Source organism: Heterodontus francisci, chromosome 26 (assembly GCF_036365525.1).
Source record: "Heterodontus francisci isolate sHetFra1 chromosome 26, sHetFra1.hap1, whole genome shotgun sequence".
Classification (NCBI taxonomy): Eukaryota; Metazoa; Chordata; class Chondrichthyes; order Heterodontiformes; family Heterodontidae; genus Heterodontus; species Heterodontus francisci.
In genome coordinates this window covers 68,572,641-68,589,016 of record NC_090396.1, presented here as the reverse complement: position 1 = coordinate 68,589,016, position 16,376 = coordinate 68,572,641, and the positions used below count along the sequence as shown (strand labels likewise).

Sequence of the window (16,376 nt, the reverse complement as noted above, 5' to 3'; positions counted from 1 at the left end):
TATCACCTTAAATCTGTGCCCCCTGGTAATTGACCTCTCCATTAGGGGAAACAGGTCCTTCCTGTCTACTCTATCTAGGCCCCTCATAATTAGGTACACCTCAATTAAGTCACCCCTCAGCCTCCTCAGTTCCACAGAAAACAACCCCAGTCTATCCAATCTTTCCTCATAGCTGCAACTTTCGAGCCCTGCCAACATTCTTGTAAATCTCCTCTGTACTCTCTCCAGAGCAATTATGTCCTTTCTGTAATGTGGTGACCAGAACTGTATGCAATACTCCAGCTGTGGCCTAACCAGTGTTTTATACAGTTCCAGCATTACATCCCTGTTTTTGAATTCTATACCTCAGCCAATAAAGGAAAGCATTCCATATGCTGTCTTCACCACTCTATCTCCCTGTCCTGACACCTTCAGGGACCTGTAGACATGCACAGCAAGGTCTCTCACTTCTTCTAGCCCTCTCAATATCCTCCCGTTTATTGTGTATTCCCTCGCTTTATTTGCCCTCCCCAAATCCATTACCTCACACTTCTCTGGATTGAATTCCATTTGCCACTTTCCTGCCCACTCAACCAAACCATTGATATCTTTCTCGAGTCAACAGCTATCCTTTTCACTATCAACTACATGGCCAATTTCTGAGTCATCAGCAAATTTCCCAATCATACCTCCCACATTTAAGACCAAATCATTATTATATACCACAAAGAGCAAGGGACCCAATACTGAGCCCTGTGGAAGCTTTTTGTGGATTCACAGCCTAAACCAGGATTGGAGTAAATTCCACGGGGACAAAGAGCCCCAGGGGAAGGTGTGAGACTATGACAGTGGCCTTTATCCAGACCACAGAGAGTGCGCTACCTGATTAGACTGGCCATCCATCCAATGAGATGTTTAACCCAGGCTCTGCAGGCCTGTTCTGATGAATGCTAATGATCTACCCGTCATTTGAAGAGAGGGATCTCTCTCCGGTGTCCCGGCCAGCATTTCTCCTCAACCAGCTAATGAAAACTGATGAACTACTCATTCATCTAATTGCCATTTGTGGGATCTTGCTGTGCACCAAATGGCTGCCATGTTTGTTTACATAACAGCAGCCTCGGTACTTCAGAGTAACTAGTTGTTTCTGAAGTGATATGTACTGGAAGTGCTGTATCCTACAGGGATCTGGGCCAATAACTGGAAAGCGGGATAATGCTGGATCACTGTTTATCACTTGGCACAGACAAGATGGGCCGAATGGTCTCCTCCTGTGCTCTAAATTTCTATGTTTCTATACTTCCTATATATGAGATGTGACAAGCTGCTAAACGCAGGTACAAGACTGCTCTTTAAAGGAGACAGTTAGAATTTGGCAGACGATAATTGCACAGTAGAGTCTAGTGACAGCAACACTGTTCTTTCCAGTGGTTCTGAGGGGAAGGCTTGGGATATGAAAGCCACACTCCCTTTGCACTAGGACACTAAAGCTGTTAGATGCTGTGGTTAATCTCCGGCACTTTGGAAATGCCAGTCATTTGCACACGAGCTGCCCCTCAATATGCACCGTCACTGATGCCCAGTCAGAGTAGCACAGTGAGGTGAAATTCCCAGTGTAGTGAGAGTGTGAGAAATTGGAATATTGTATATTATTAACGATGGAGTCAGCCTACAGTAATCTCAGTGGCTCTTTTAGTTTTAACCCCTTTTTTTGCTGGTTGTCAAAGTAATGCAAATTGTGTGTCCGTCTGTCTCTAGTAAACTGAAAAGTAGCGACAAGGATCGGCGACTCTCCGTGGAGATCTGGGACTGGGATCGCACCACGAGGAATGACTTCATGGGTTCCTTGTCCTTTGGTGTGTCTGAGCTGATGAAGTCTGCGGCGATTGGCTGGTATGTGTGTCCTCCTGAGACTCTTGAGTATAGAAAGTTAAGGGGGTGATCTAGTTGAGGTGTTTAAAATTATAAATGGATGTGATTGGGGAGTACAGTAAAACTATATCCTTTCTCCCACAAATGTTAAAATTAAAGCCTGTCCATTTAGGAATCACATCAGGAAGCACTTTTTCACTCAATGAATGGGGAAATCTGGAACCTTCTTTCTCAAAAGGCTGTGGATGCTGGGAGAACAATTGAAATTTTCAAGCCTGAGATCGATAGGTTTTTGTTGGGTGGGAATATTAAGGAATGTGAAGAAAAGGCGAGTAAATGGAGCTGAGGGACACATCAGACATGATCTAACTGAATGGTGGAAGAGGCTCGGGGGGCTGAATGGCCTCCTCCTGTTCCTGCGTTCACTCCCACCTGGCTGGCTGAAAGTTGAACTTCTCCATGCAGGTGCGACCTCTCCACGTTGAAATGGGCATGCGTAAGACCAGGGCTGTATCTCAGCAGTTAGACAGAGGGCAGGGAATCGGTGGGGTGGGGGGGAGGTGGTGGATGGTGGCCCTCTTAAACAGCTAAATTAAGGTCTAGGTTTTGGGAAGGTGTGAGGGCAGGGGCTCCATGAGCACTTTGTGACCTCACTTTGATTCAGCTCTGGACCTATACTCTATACCATGCTAAACTGAAGGTGTGTGAGACTGTCATATAGAGAGCCAGCTCAGGTCCAATTCTGAACTTAAATCACCAGCTCAGAGTTGGTACAAAGTTGAAATTGCTTAACGCAAATGCTACACTTACAGTGTAAACGCACACAGAAAGGCAGGAACAAAGGTTACTTTAGAAAGTGTAAATATGAGCCTGCAGTATGGAGCGAAACAGATTTGTACTGAAATCACATGTTGTGGTTCTAGTCCACTATAATAACAATTTGTATTTATATAGCACCTTTAAACGTTAAAAAAAAGAACATTTTAAAAGAAAATATGACACTAAGTCACATAAGGTGATCCGGTCAGATGATCAAAAGCTTGGTCAGAAAGGTAGGTTTCAAGGAATGTCTTAAAGGAGGAGAGAAAGGCGGAGAGGTGTAAGAAGGGAATTCCAGAACTTGGGGCCGAGGCAACTGAAGGCGTGGCCAGTGGTGCAGTGAGTAAAATCAGGGATGCACAAGAGGCCAGAATTAGATGAGCACAGATATCTTAGAGGGTTGTGCGGCTGGAAGAGGTTACAGAGAAAGGGAGGGGCAAGGGTGTGGAGGGATTTGTAAACAAGGGTGAGAATTTTAAAGTCAAGACATTACTTGACCAGAAGTCAATGTAAGTCAGCGAGGGTGAGAGGGGAACGGGAACGGGACTTGTTTGAGTTAAGACACAGGCAGCAGAGTTTAGGATGACCTCAAGTTTATGGAGAGTAGGAGATCAGCCAGGAGTGCATTAGAATAGTCAAGTCTAAGGTAACGAAGGCATGAATGAGAGTCTCAACAGATGAGCTGAGACAGGGGCAAAGTAGGATGATGATATGGAGGGGGAAATAGGCGGCCTTGGTAATGGTACAAATATGTGGTTGGAAGCTCATCTCGGTCAAATGTGATAAGCAGTCTGATAATTGGAGGAGTTGAGAGAAGTGGTGGTGAGGTAAAGCTGAGCGTTGTCAGCGTATGTGTGATAACTGACGCTTTTGAATGATGTCATCGAGGGGCAGCATGTATATGAGAAATAGAAGGTGGTCAAGGATGGATCCTTGGGGGGGACGCAAGAGGTAACAGTGCATTCCGCTGCATCCCACAGCCCAGAGTCCCATTGCACCTTGCTGTCTGCTTGCTATTATCTTCATGTCTCTTTCTGCTTGTGTTCCTGTTGATCGTGAAGGGCCTGAACCTCTCCATTATTGATAGTGCATCAATACAGCTGCTAAATTTGGGTTCCTACCTGGTGACTCGATGCCTGCCAGACCACCTGTCCTCCTTCATATTTTAACCTGTAGCATCAACCTCCTCTCCTATGTCACTCCCACAGGTTCAAACTGCTAAGTCAAGAAGAAGGAGAGTATTACAATGTCCCCATTATTGAGGATGACGAGGATTCTGAGCTTCGCCAGAAATTTGAGGTGAGAGCTGACATGGCCAAGACTCTCTTTCCCCTTCCCTGTCACTGATTTTTGTCTTTTTTTTTAAACAAGTGGAGTGAACTTCATTGCATTTTGGGTTCGACTTTTAAGAAATAGTTTTTCAGGGTTTCGCAAACAACGGGCCAGGTATCTTTCAGACAACTGAACACGCGATGATCTTGATTTAATCACATTCACACAGCTTTGTAAAGGATGAAAATGAATACACTAATGTTTGTGGAGAAAATAACAAATATAATATACACAGTGTCAGGAGCTTCACATAAAAATACATTGAAGTTACAACACAGACACAGACCAATTAACTCAATCCAGACTGTGTTTACTTTCCACATGAGCCTTCATACTCACAATCTCTTTCATGCTGAGTTCCCTATCTCGGTAAGGTTGTCTTGGCACAAAGGGATGGGGGAGAAACACAAATCCTGAACCTGGCACGTCCCTGCTCTAAACTAGGAAGGGGTTAACAATATTGTACTGAACATTACACATGGATATACACCACTTGAATGTATACATAATGCTATGCATTATTATTGGGTTTCATGCTATGTATTGCAATCTGACAATGTTGCATTCAGGTCTGGCTCTGACACTTTCCACACTTGCTTCCTGCAGCAAGTTCTTGGTTCTCATTTCATGTGAGCAGTTGTTTAAAAGTTACAATCATGACTTCCATGTATCTTCCCAACAATTTTCCCAGATGGTGGAGCAGCAAAATGGAAACCCCATCACTGTGTGAAAACGACACTGTTGGCCTACACATTCAGTCTTCGTGCCCTTGACAAAATGGCAGCCAGCCCATGTCCATTAACCATTCGGGTAGATACTGGCAGTGAGGTGCATTGCCAGTTTATCCCAGGATATGTCCCCATGGAAGGTAATGCTGGAAACCATTTTGGGCGGCACAGTGGCCTCACAGCTCCAGGGACCCGGGTTCAATTCTGGGTACTGTCTGTGTGGAGTTTTCAAGTTCTCCCTGTGTCTCCGTGGGTTTCCTCCGGGTGCTCCAGTTTCCTCCCACAGCCAAAGACTTGCAGGTGATAGGTAAATTGGCTGTTATAAATTGCCCCTAGTGTAGGTAGATGGTAGGGCATATGGGATTACTGTAGGGTTAGTATAAATGGGTGGTTGTTGGTCGGCACAGACTCGGTGGGCCGAAGGGCCTGTTACAGTGCTGTATCTCTAAATAAAATAAATAAAGAGCAGGTAAGGGTACAAACAGTACCCAATGTTAGAGCTCTATGGAGTGTTCCTGTTGTTGGTGTTAATCACACTGGCATGGAGATCCCAGCATTATTTGGGTCTCGCTGGGAAATGCCAAAGGATTGAAAACATCACCAGGGTCTGAGAAGAAAGCACCACAGAAATCCCGGTTTCACCTTTATGGATCTTAACGTGGCATGTGGGGGAGGGGAGGGAGGCAGAACACCTACAGTCCGATTTTACAACTGTGGGAGGGTCCTCTTCATTCAAAGCTGCACAGTACTTGTTTCTGGTAGAGGGTTGGTTTCACTGTTGAATCATGTCTGATGTTAATACATCTCAGACCACTTGGTGGCAGGTTTGAACTTGTTATGTCAAGCTACCGTTATTTTCATCAGTGAGGTGTCAATCTGGTAAACCATTGCTCATTGGGTGCACTGTGAGAATCTTTACTGATTTATCGGAAGTCTCATGTCAGGAAAAGCACAGCCACATCTCAGTGAGTGCGCTGTCTGAGCACAGTGAGTAGTGATGTTTATGTTGCACTTCCAGAAGGATGTGTGTCATTATCAGCCTGTGGGGTAGTTCCTTTCTGCTAACTTGTGGTTTGTCTCTTGGCAATGCTGCCTCTATGCACTTGCTTTGATCAGTATCTTTGGATGTTGTGTTTTGTTAACCTGGGATGTTTTCACCAAACCCTGTCTTGTATCACTTATTCCAGTCACTTGCAGTAATTGTTGCTTTTTCTTCTCCCTCCCTCTCTCTCTCTATCCCTCCTCAATTAATCGTGCAGTTCTTTCCCTTTCCTGCCTCTTCCAGGGCCATCCCATTAATAACCATCTCTTTAAGGTCGTCCTCTCTAGATATTTTCTTAACCCTTTATATTGCCACAATATAATGTTCATGTAGCCCAATCGGGAGCGCGTTACAAGACAGTAAAACATTGAACAGTTCAGATAACTTAAAGAATCGTGAGCCCAAAAGTTGGCCTGTTCCGTTCCTTCCTGTGTCACTGCCTTAAAACGCACTCCAGTATGTGTCACTGTGTCTTTTATATATATGTTTGCTTCATCATTTTCTGTGCTGCAGTTAAGTTTGCTTAGGAAACTGTCTCATGATTAATTTTTAGCATGTGTTTAAATGTTGCTGTTTGTACATGATTGCAAGATTATTTCATTCGTGGGAGAAGGTTGAAGGTGGCAGGAAATGATGCAGAGAAATTTCCTGTGTTAAATGGTTACTAAGGAAACCAAAACAGCCACAAAAAACCTGACTACAAACTTAAGCACCTGAAGCATTTAAAATGGATGGGATTGGTTCCCCATTCAGCAGAATGGAGAGAGAGAGACGGGTTGGGATGAGGAAAAGGATCTTAAAAACAGTATAATATGAGGACCTGGTCAGTGGTGGGGGGGGGATGAACTAAGTGGATTCATCTTCAACATGATGTCTGTCATTCCTGTATTCTTTGTGCAGTTCAGTACTGACGAATAATCATGATTGGTGATGCTTCTTGATTTCCCTACAATTAATAACTGTTTGGGGATTGTCCTGTAAACGGAGATTAAACTCGGGTTGGCTTTATGCTTAGTGTGGAATTACAGAGAATTTACATCACAGAAACAGGCCATTCAGCCCAACTGGTCCATGCTGGTGTTTATGCTCCACATGAGCCTCCTCCCACCCTACTTCACCTAACACTGTTGCATAACCTTCTGCTCTTTTCTCCCACTTACCTAGCTTCCCTTAAATGTGTTTATCCTGTTTAGCTTAACCAGTCTGTGTGGTCATGAGTGCCACTTTCCAACCACTCTCTGGGTAAAGAAGTTTCTCCTGAATTCCTTATTGGATTTATTGCTCAGTTTCTTTAGTTTCTCTAGTTTTGGTCTCCCTCATAAGTGGAAATATCTTTTCTATGTCTACCCTGTCAATCCCTTTCATAACTGAGATCAAACTCATAGGACAGGGTGATGTTGGTGAACAGTAGAACAGCAATGGTTTGCTCAGAGAAGGTGGTGCTTGACTAACTGAATATTTTGAGGAAATTGCAGAGTGTACAAATATAGGGAATGTGGTGGATGTTGTATGACTGCGGTATCAGAAGCTTGATTACATTACCATGTTAGAGACTTGTTGAGAATATGAAGGTAGGTGGCATTAAAGGGGATTTAGTCACACGGATAGGGAAGATGGCCTGGAGACAGAATGCCTTGTAAGGCTGTTTGCTGTGAATTGTCTTCCATTGCAGGGACCATGTGAATAGATGCTGGATTGCTCTGCTCCAATGTCGGTACATTTTTCAGCATTAAATGTGAAAATAAGAAATGACGTGCATATTTATCACGTCCACTCACATCCTCAGAACCCAAAGTGCTACACAGCCAATGAATTACTTTTGACATGTCGTTACTTCTGTTAGGGAGACGAGCAGGGCAGCCAGTTTCATTGTAGCAAGGTCCTCGAAACAGCAGAACAGCCAGTTAAACTGCTTTTTGTTTGAGGGATGAATATTGACAAGGTCAGTAGCACTGTCTGCTGTTAGAATACCGCCACAGGAGCTCTTATCTGAACAGGCAAACGGGGCTGAGTTTAACATCTTCTCCAAATACCAGATCTGTGTAAACATAACAATAACTTGCATTGATATAGACCCTTGAACCTTGTAAATGTTCCTGGGCAAATCAGAGGAGTGGTGATCAAAGATATTTGACCACGAGCCACATAGGAGATATTAGGACGGGTGACCAAAAGCCTGGGCAAAGCCTGAAGAAGAAGAGAAAGGTGGAGAGGCGAAGAGGTTTCGAGAGAGAATTCCAGAGCTTCCAGCCCAGGCAGCTGAAGGCAGTCGCTCATGGTGGAGTGATTAAAATCAGGATGCCAGGATTGGAGGAGTACATTCCTAAGCACTGTACTGAAGTGTTAGGCTAGATTAGAGCTTGAATCCAGAAGCTTGTGATACAGAGGCTAGAGTGATAACAACTGAGCCAAACTGAAAGTTAATGCAGGAGCTGTTTGGATCATAATGTATTTGAAGCTGCAATAAATGGTCGTCACCAGGTGGCAGTACGAGAACATAAGATTAACTATGCCTGTTAACCTTAGATTCTAGTTCAGGTATGATGCTTAGTACATTTGTATTACCTTTTTGTGCGCAGAGTTTTCAACCAGGTACTAACACACGCTTACATGAGAATAGCGAGCACAAGGACATAGTACAAACACATTCTTTTGTTTTTCTGCCGGTGATAGGACACAGTCAATCACTACTGTACAAACTGACTGAAAATATAGTCTTAATTGAATGAAAGATTTTTCAGTTGTTAAAGCTAATCTCAGGGAGCGAAGCTCATTTGCATCTATAACGCATTATCCACTGTAGGAGGTGCTGCAGTTATCCTCTACATCTCATCTCCTCACTGTAAGCCCCCGACCCCTGGGTTAAACAGGGATCAAATCAGCCAAGGTTCTCACACCAACTATTATCCAGTGGGCAACCCCTCTCCCTCCCATATCAGTGAGTGCAGGATCCGCTTGGCTGTGATGCCCTTCATGTTCGAATAGCCTGCTAACTATATTATTGTCAAAACACAGGCAGACATAATAGCCACTTGGAGAGCTGCCAGTGGAGCTGTTATTAAAATATCTGCAGAGGGGGAGGGGAGGATAAAGCTGGGAAATAATGTTCTCTCCAGCAGTAAATTAGCTGGTTCACTGGATTCTAGACAGTGGGGGAGTGAATATGTGTGTGTGGATGTTGGTTGAGGGCAGCATTGGATCTGGCTGGTATCTCATCCCCTTTCCACATCTATGGCAAAGATTCGGCTGAAAAAATCTTCAATGCAGTTTGAGTGTGTCGAAACCGGATAGATCGTTTATAGTATCGGTAAAAATCTCTCAAACCATAAGTCTGAATGGCAGGTATATAACTTCCTCCAGCATTCTTTTAATTACACTTCACAGAATATCTGGCAATACTTATTTAGGAAATAAAGATTTTCCAAGTAAACTCACTAATTGGTGTCGACCCTTCAAGCTAACGTAATGTTCAACACTTTCGGGATGTCAAGAAAAATCATTCGTCTCACTTCAGTTTGATTTTGATTGAGAGAGAGCAGCAATCTAATTACTGTATAAAAGTAAGAACATAATCTTTAACAATGGGATGCAGTTGAGTTTTAATAACCAATATTTTTAAATTTTTCTCTTTGTACAAAAGATCTTTTGTAAAGTCCGTCATACCAGGTTCCCCGCAGGGGCCATTTATAGTGAGTGCTGTTCGGAGTAGGGATGTAACACTGTAGATTCCCCAATCCCTCCCACCAGGACACTCCATTGAGTCAGGACAAGGCTCCGCACTGGCAGACTGGACTGATGAAAAAGCCATTATAAATAAACAGGGTGCAAGTTCCTCCTTGTAGGAGGCAGTTCTCATGTACTGAAATGGTTTTCTATGCAGTTACAGACACTGGTATCAAAATAATTATTGTCATTCTTGCCTGGGTTTTGTGAATTCTCTCTGATTTGAAGAGTGACAGTCACTATCTACTCCTTCTCAAATAAACTCCCAAATACTTTGGTCTGTATATTGTGAGCTTTATTTGACCTATCGTGTGCTGGGATTGATTGGGAGTAATTATTTACCTTGACACTGTAAAGGTGCTGAACTGACATCACTATTTACAAAATGGCAGAAAGGTACAAATCAGCAAGAGGATATTCAAGATGACGAGTCCTTGTACTGTTACACTGTAATGGCAGTGTGGAATTATCACCAACTCACACTATCTTCTGCTCCTCCTCATGCTTTGCTGTGGCTCAGTTCTCAGCTCTGAATCAAGAGGTTGTGGCTTCAAGTTCCACTCCAGAAATGTGAGCACAAAAATCTGGGGCTGACACTCCAGTGCAGTACTGAGAGAGTGCTGCACTGTCAGAGGGTGCCGTCTTTTGGAAGAGACATAAAGCAAAGGCCTGGTCTGACTTTTCAGGTGCATGTAAAAGATCCCATGACACTATTTTGGAGAAGTGGAGGAGCATTACCCCTGGTGTTCTGGTCAAATATTCAACACCAAATGATGTGGTCATTATCAAATTGCCATTTGTGGCAGCTTGCTGTGTGCAAATTGGCTGTTGTGTTTCCTACATTATAACAGTGTTCACACTTCAAAAGTACTTCATTGGCTGTAAAGTTGGGACGTCCTGCGGTTGTGAAAGGCATTAGATAAATGCAAGTCTTTTCTGTTTTATTGTTCCAACCCCTTCCTTTAAGATCTGTTTCTTACGCAGACCCCAAACCCCCTGCTCCCCCCCCCCCCACCGTCCCAGCCTCAGCACCACGTCAATCACAAACCAGGGTGACCTCAATGCCATATTCCCGCACTATCCCATATGCCTCGATATCGTTAATGTCTAGAAATCTAACGATCTCTGCCTTGAACATAATGACTTTAATGACTGAGCCTCCACAGCCCTCTGGAGTCAAGAATTCCAAAGATTCATCACCCTCTGAGTGAAGAAATTCCTCTTCATCTCAGTCCTAAATGGCCTACCTCGTATTCTGATACTGTGTCCTCTGCTTCTAGACTCACCAGCCGGGGGAAACCTCCTTCCTGTAGCTACCCTGTCGAGCCCTGTAAGAATTTTGTATGTTTCAATGAGATCACCTCTCATTCTTCTAAACTCTAGAGAATACAGGCCCAGAATCCTCAACCGCTCCTTATAAAGTCAATCTTGCCATCCCAGGAATCAGTCTGGAGACCCTTCGTTCCTCTCCCTCTAAGGCAACTATTATCCTTCCTTAGGTAAGGAGACCAAAACTGTATACAATACTCCAGATGCAGTCTCACCAAGGTTCTATATAATTGCAGCAAGACTTCTTTACTCCTGGACTCAAATCCACTTGCAATAAAGGCCAACATACCATTTGCCTTCCTAATTCCTTGCTGCATCTGCATGTCAGCTTTCAGTGACTCATTAACAAGGACACCTAGGTCCCTTTGTACATCTACACTTCCCAATCTCTCACCATTTAAGAAATACTCTGCATTTCTGTCTTTCCGACCAAAGTGGATAATTCAAATTTTTCCACAATATATTCTATCTGTCATGTTCTTGCCCACTCACTCAGTCTGTCTAAATCCCCTTGAAGCCTCTTTGCTTCCTCCTCACAACTTACATTCCCACCTAGTTTTGTGTCATCAGCAAACTTGGAAATATTACATTTGGTCCGCACGTCCATATCATTGATATAGATTGTGAATAGCTGGGGCCCCAGCATTGATCCATGCAGTATCCCACTAGTCATAGCCTGCCATCCTGAGAATGACCTGTTTATTCCTACTCGCTGTTTTCTGTCCGTTAACCAATTCTCAATTCGTGCCACTATATTACCCCAAACCCATGTGCTTTAATTTTCTTACAAAATCTTGTGTGCAACATTATCAAAAGACTTCTGAAAATCCAAATACACCACATCCACTGGTTCCCCCTTATCTATTCTGCTGGTTACGTCGTCAAAAAACTCCAACAGGTTCGTCAAACATGATTTCCCTTTCGTAAATCCATGTTGGCTCTGCCCAATCCTACCATTATTTTCACATGGCCAGTTATCACATCCATTATAATAGATTCTAGCATTTTCCCTACTGCTGGTGTCAGGAAACCTTTCCTTTTATATTCAGCCTGGTTTTCACTTGTATCATCAACTTGACATCTCTCATATGAAGTGATTTATGACTTTAACCCCTTATAGGAACTAAACCAAATCAGGAGTACATCCCTATGAATTTCCTTTAATTAGGTTCAAACCAGACAAATTCTTATAGACACTTATTTGTGTCCAAAGAATTGAACTAGTTTTCCCTGTGTGGAGTTTGCAAGTTCTCCCTGTGTCTGCGTGGGTTTTCTCCGGGTGCTCCGGTTTCCTCCCACAAGCCAAAAGACTTGCAGGTTGATAGGTAAATTGACCATTATAAATTGTCACTAGTATAGGTAGGTGATAGGGAAATATAGTGACAGGTGGGGATGGTTGGTAGGAATATGGGATTAGTGTAGGATTAGTATAAATGGGTGGTTGATGGTCGGCACAGACTCGGTGGGCCGAAGGGCCTGTTTCAGTGCTGTATCTCTAAATCTAAAATCTAAAAATCTAAAGAAAACTAACAGAGAATATTAACATCTTTCAGATAGCCTATTTTTAATAATTATGGCTAAGTCATAAGAGATGTAACACATAATCTTATTTCTAACATAGAATCCAAAAGTTTAACCTTGCTAACGTTACAGCAAAATATCTTAGAATATGCATCAAAATTTAAAGTAAACTTTTACCTTAAATTCCCCAAGTAAACCATAGGGTGAGAAGTATTGTTTGAGGAATTTAACACTTCTAATTTTTGCTTCAGATACCGTCATGTTTATACTGTTTCTAAGGTGTCATCTGACCTTTGAGCATTTAGCTGTTACCTTTCTGTATGTGTTTCCTTCTTTTAAAATCCATATTTGGTAGTATCATTAACTAACATCTCCACTTAATGTTTAGCTGGAATTCCCCTGCTCTTGAAGTTGTGAGCATTTATCTGGTCAAAATGTTTATAATTGGCTTTACCTGATTTTTTTTTGTAAGCACTTCTCTAATTTATTATTTTATTATCTATATTTGTGTTTTATGTAGGTTGAACCCTCTTTGTGGGTCAATCTGCCTACATTTACCAACACCATCAATTAATTAAATTTATGGCTACCTCTTACAGATGTCACACAGGATATTTCAATGTGTGTGTTTATCCTCCAAGTCCCTGGCAACAGAAACACTGAAATGGATTTTCCAACTTGTTTCTGGTTCACATTCTATTGTAACAGTGACCTTGAAAGATCTTGAAATTTTTAACTCTACCTTCTGAAAGGGGAATTTCAGTGAGTCTTGTAAACTGACCATTTATTCAATCTTTAATTCTAAAAAGGTATAATATACCTTTTTAGGCGGCGCAGTGGTTAGCACCGCAGCCTCACAGCTCCAGGGACCCGGGTTCGATTCCGGGTACTGCCTGTGTGGAGTTTGCAAGTTCTCCCTGTGTCTGCGTGGGTTTTCTCCGGGTGCTCCGGTTTCCTCCCGCAAGCCAAAAGACTTGCAGGTTGATAGGTAAATTGGCCATTATAAATTGTCACTAGTATAGGTAGGTGGTAGGGAAATATAGGGACAGGTGGGGATGTTTGGTAGGAATATGGGATTAGTGTAGGATTAGTATAAATGGGTGGTTGATGTTCGGCACAGACTCGGTGGGCCGAAGGGCCTGTTTCAGTGCTGTATCTCTAATCTAATCATAATCTAATCTATATTAACTATATCTAAATTCTACTTAATTAAGCCTATTATACCTATATCCCATCAGACATACACCCACTTTTCCTGCTTCATCTTTCTGCTTTATCTCAATATCTGAGTTTGCTTTGAGTGCTGAGCTCTTTGACCACACATCCTAGTGGTGGCTTTGCACCAAATTTGAAAAAAAAAACTCCTTGCTGTAGCCAACCATTCCCAGGCAATATTACAAGCAGTGAGAGATTAGAAGGACAAGGGCAGCAGACACATGGGAACACCACCACCTGCAAGTTCTCCTCCAAGTCACACAGCGTCCTGACTTGGAACTATATCGCCTTTCTCTCATTGTTGTTGGGTCAAAAACCTGGAACTCCCTCCCTAGCAACACTGTGGGTGTACCCACACCACATGGACTGCAGTGGTTCAAGAAGGCAGCTCACCACCACCTTCTCAAGGGCAATTAGGGATGGGCAATAAATGCTGGCCTAGTCCACATCCCATGAAAGAATGAAAAAAGGATGAGAAATTCATTGGTGCATCACAAGGGAATTTGTTGTTGATTTTACTGCAAGTGTGTGACATGCTGCACAGCCTGGAACCAAAGTCTTAGTTACCCAGAATCTGGTTTGATCTTTGTAGTTAGCCACCCAAAAACATTACCTCTAATAGCCAAAGAATTTAAGTTGATTCATTGGTTATTGTTTTTTTTTCATCCAGTTAAGCTTTGAGACCTGTCGTGTGTTATAAAATAAGGCCATTACAGCCTGCCTGGGGAGTTCTCTCACAGACCCAGTTTCAGTTGGAACCACAGCTGTGTTGGAGACCTGGGGACATCACACTGTGCTAACATGAATTTTTTAAATGCGTGGTATTTAAAAACATTTTTTGTCTTGGATTTAGTTTAAAAACTTGCAGTTGCATAATCATAATTGCCTTCCAAGATATCATACCAGGCAAAAGTACACGGATTAAAACACAAACTGTTTTGGGTAAATCACCAATGAATTAAGCTTAATGGATCACAAAGGGCTGGGTTAATTCTGATCAGTACAGCTGTTAGAACTGGCCTCACTATCCATGGATTAAGATGCTGGGAGATCAATTAGAATTCCTGCTCCTCATTGACCCCAAGTGTGTGCATATGAGTGCTGGGTGAGTGCTGGATCGGGCTCTGCAGTGATTCTCTCTACAATCAAATAGCCTGCTGGCTATCTGGGCTCTTGTACTCTTGGAGGGCCTTCTATTGAGAATGTAGGTGTATCCAGCCAGGCTTGGCCCCTTCAAGAGGGGTGGGAGGGAAGTAGAAAATCAAAGGAAAAAAATGTCACTGAAGTTGTTGCATCAGATCCAGTGACATCATGCATTGGTCTTCAGTTAATGTGAAAAGACAGTCTACCAGGAAGTAAAGAGCTGTACATGCTGTTACCCTTTGTGAACTGATTGTGTGCATTGCCAGAGTCCATTACTGGATGTATTTCAGGATGAGGACCAAGTGTTGGAGCTCTCCAGCATCCAGGAACACTGAAGCTATGTTATGTTTTTTTCTTTATATTCCCACTAGAAAGCCAAGCTTGGTCCAGCTGGGAAAAAGGTGATTGAGAAGAAAGCAAGTTCGCCTTTGAACAACCTGGACCATGTGAATCTGTCGGACTTCAACTTCTTAATGGTGTTGGGCAAAGGAAGTTTCGGAAAGGTTTGTAATCTCGAAGGAAATGGCCACTTCAAAAGAGAGCAATGTGGGTTTCTCTGGCTGGTAAAAGGGAGAAATGTTACTTATTATGAAGAGAGACCCAGCAGGTTCATGAGGAATACAATAACTTGCATTTATATAAGCCCTTTAACATTGAAACACCTTAGGGGGCAGCACAGTGGTTAGCACCGTAGCCTCACAGCACCAGCAACCCGGGTTCAGTTCTGGGTACTGCCTGTGTGGAGTTTGCAAGTTCTCCCTGTGCCCGCGTGGGTTTTTGCCGGGTGCACTGGCTTCCTCCCACAGTCATAGACTTGCAGGCTGATAGGTAAATTGGCCATTGTAAATTGCCCCTAGTGTAGGTAGGTGGTAGGAGAATTGTGGGGATGTGGTAGGGAATATGGGATTAATGTAGGATTAGTATAAATGGGTGGTTGATGGTTGGCACAGACTCGGTGGGCCGAAGAGCCTGTTTCAGTGCTGTATTTCTCTGAGTTACTAAGGAGCATTATCAGGCTAAATTTGGAATCATGTAATGAGATGTTAGGATAGGTCAAAAATATTTGGTCAAAGAGGTAGGTTTTAAGGAGCATCTTAAAGGAGGAAAGAGAGGTTTCGGGAGATAAATCTTGGGGCCCAGATAGCTGAAGGCACAATCACTACCTTTAACAGCGTTTGTCCAGAAGTTAACCACTTTGGTGGTTTGGCCTGGATTTTGCAGTAGTAATGACAGTGAAACTGACAGCAATTTCTGAAGTCTGCAAATGCGCAGTTAAACATGGAAATCCAGAAGTCGCTGACAGTGATTCTGTGCTTCGCCATAGTTTGCAATGTTGAGATTCCTTCAGACTGCAATCAGTGAAAATCACTGAACTGATGAGCACTTCCACTCTTTCACTATTAGTCTCGCTATCATAAACCCTTGGAAAAGTTGCTCCTTTTTGAATGGGGTGTAACTGGCTTTTTAAAGGCATGTTAAGTTCATAATTTCTGTTAAACAGCCTCACTGCCTGGAAAGTGTAATTTTAAATTTGTTGAATTTCAAATTTCTCATGATAAATTCCTCACATTTAAAAAAAAATGAAGCTTGTTCATGACATTTTAGCTTCTACCTTAATCCCATGTGTGTGTCCCAATAATTTATTTCCCTATCTGTAAAACTTAGAATTAAAG

At 42.8% G+C, this 16,376-nt stretch overlaps 1 protein-coding gene across 1 annotated transcript in view; it reads left to right on the top strand.

Annotated features, from left to right (window-relative positions):
• The window catches only part of LOC137384441 (protein kinase C alpha type), a 358,799-nt gene that overhangs the window by 257,596 nt on the left and 84,827 nt on the right, over positions 1 to 16,376 (top strand). Inside the window, exons 7-9 of the mRNA XM_068058500.1 lie at positions 1,738 to 1,872; positions 3,879 to 3,969; positions 15,075 to 15,206. Coding sequence (XP_067914601.1) covers positions 1,738 to 1,872; positions 3,879 to 3,969; positions 15,075 to 15,206 — 358 coding nt within the window. The remainder of the gene's footprint in view (positions 1 to 1,737; positions 1,873 to 3,878; positions 3,970 to 15,074; positions 15,207 to 16,376) is intronic.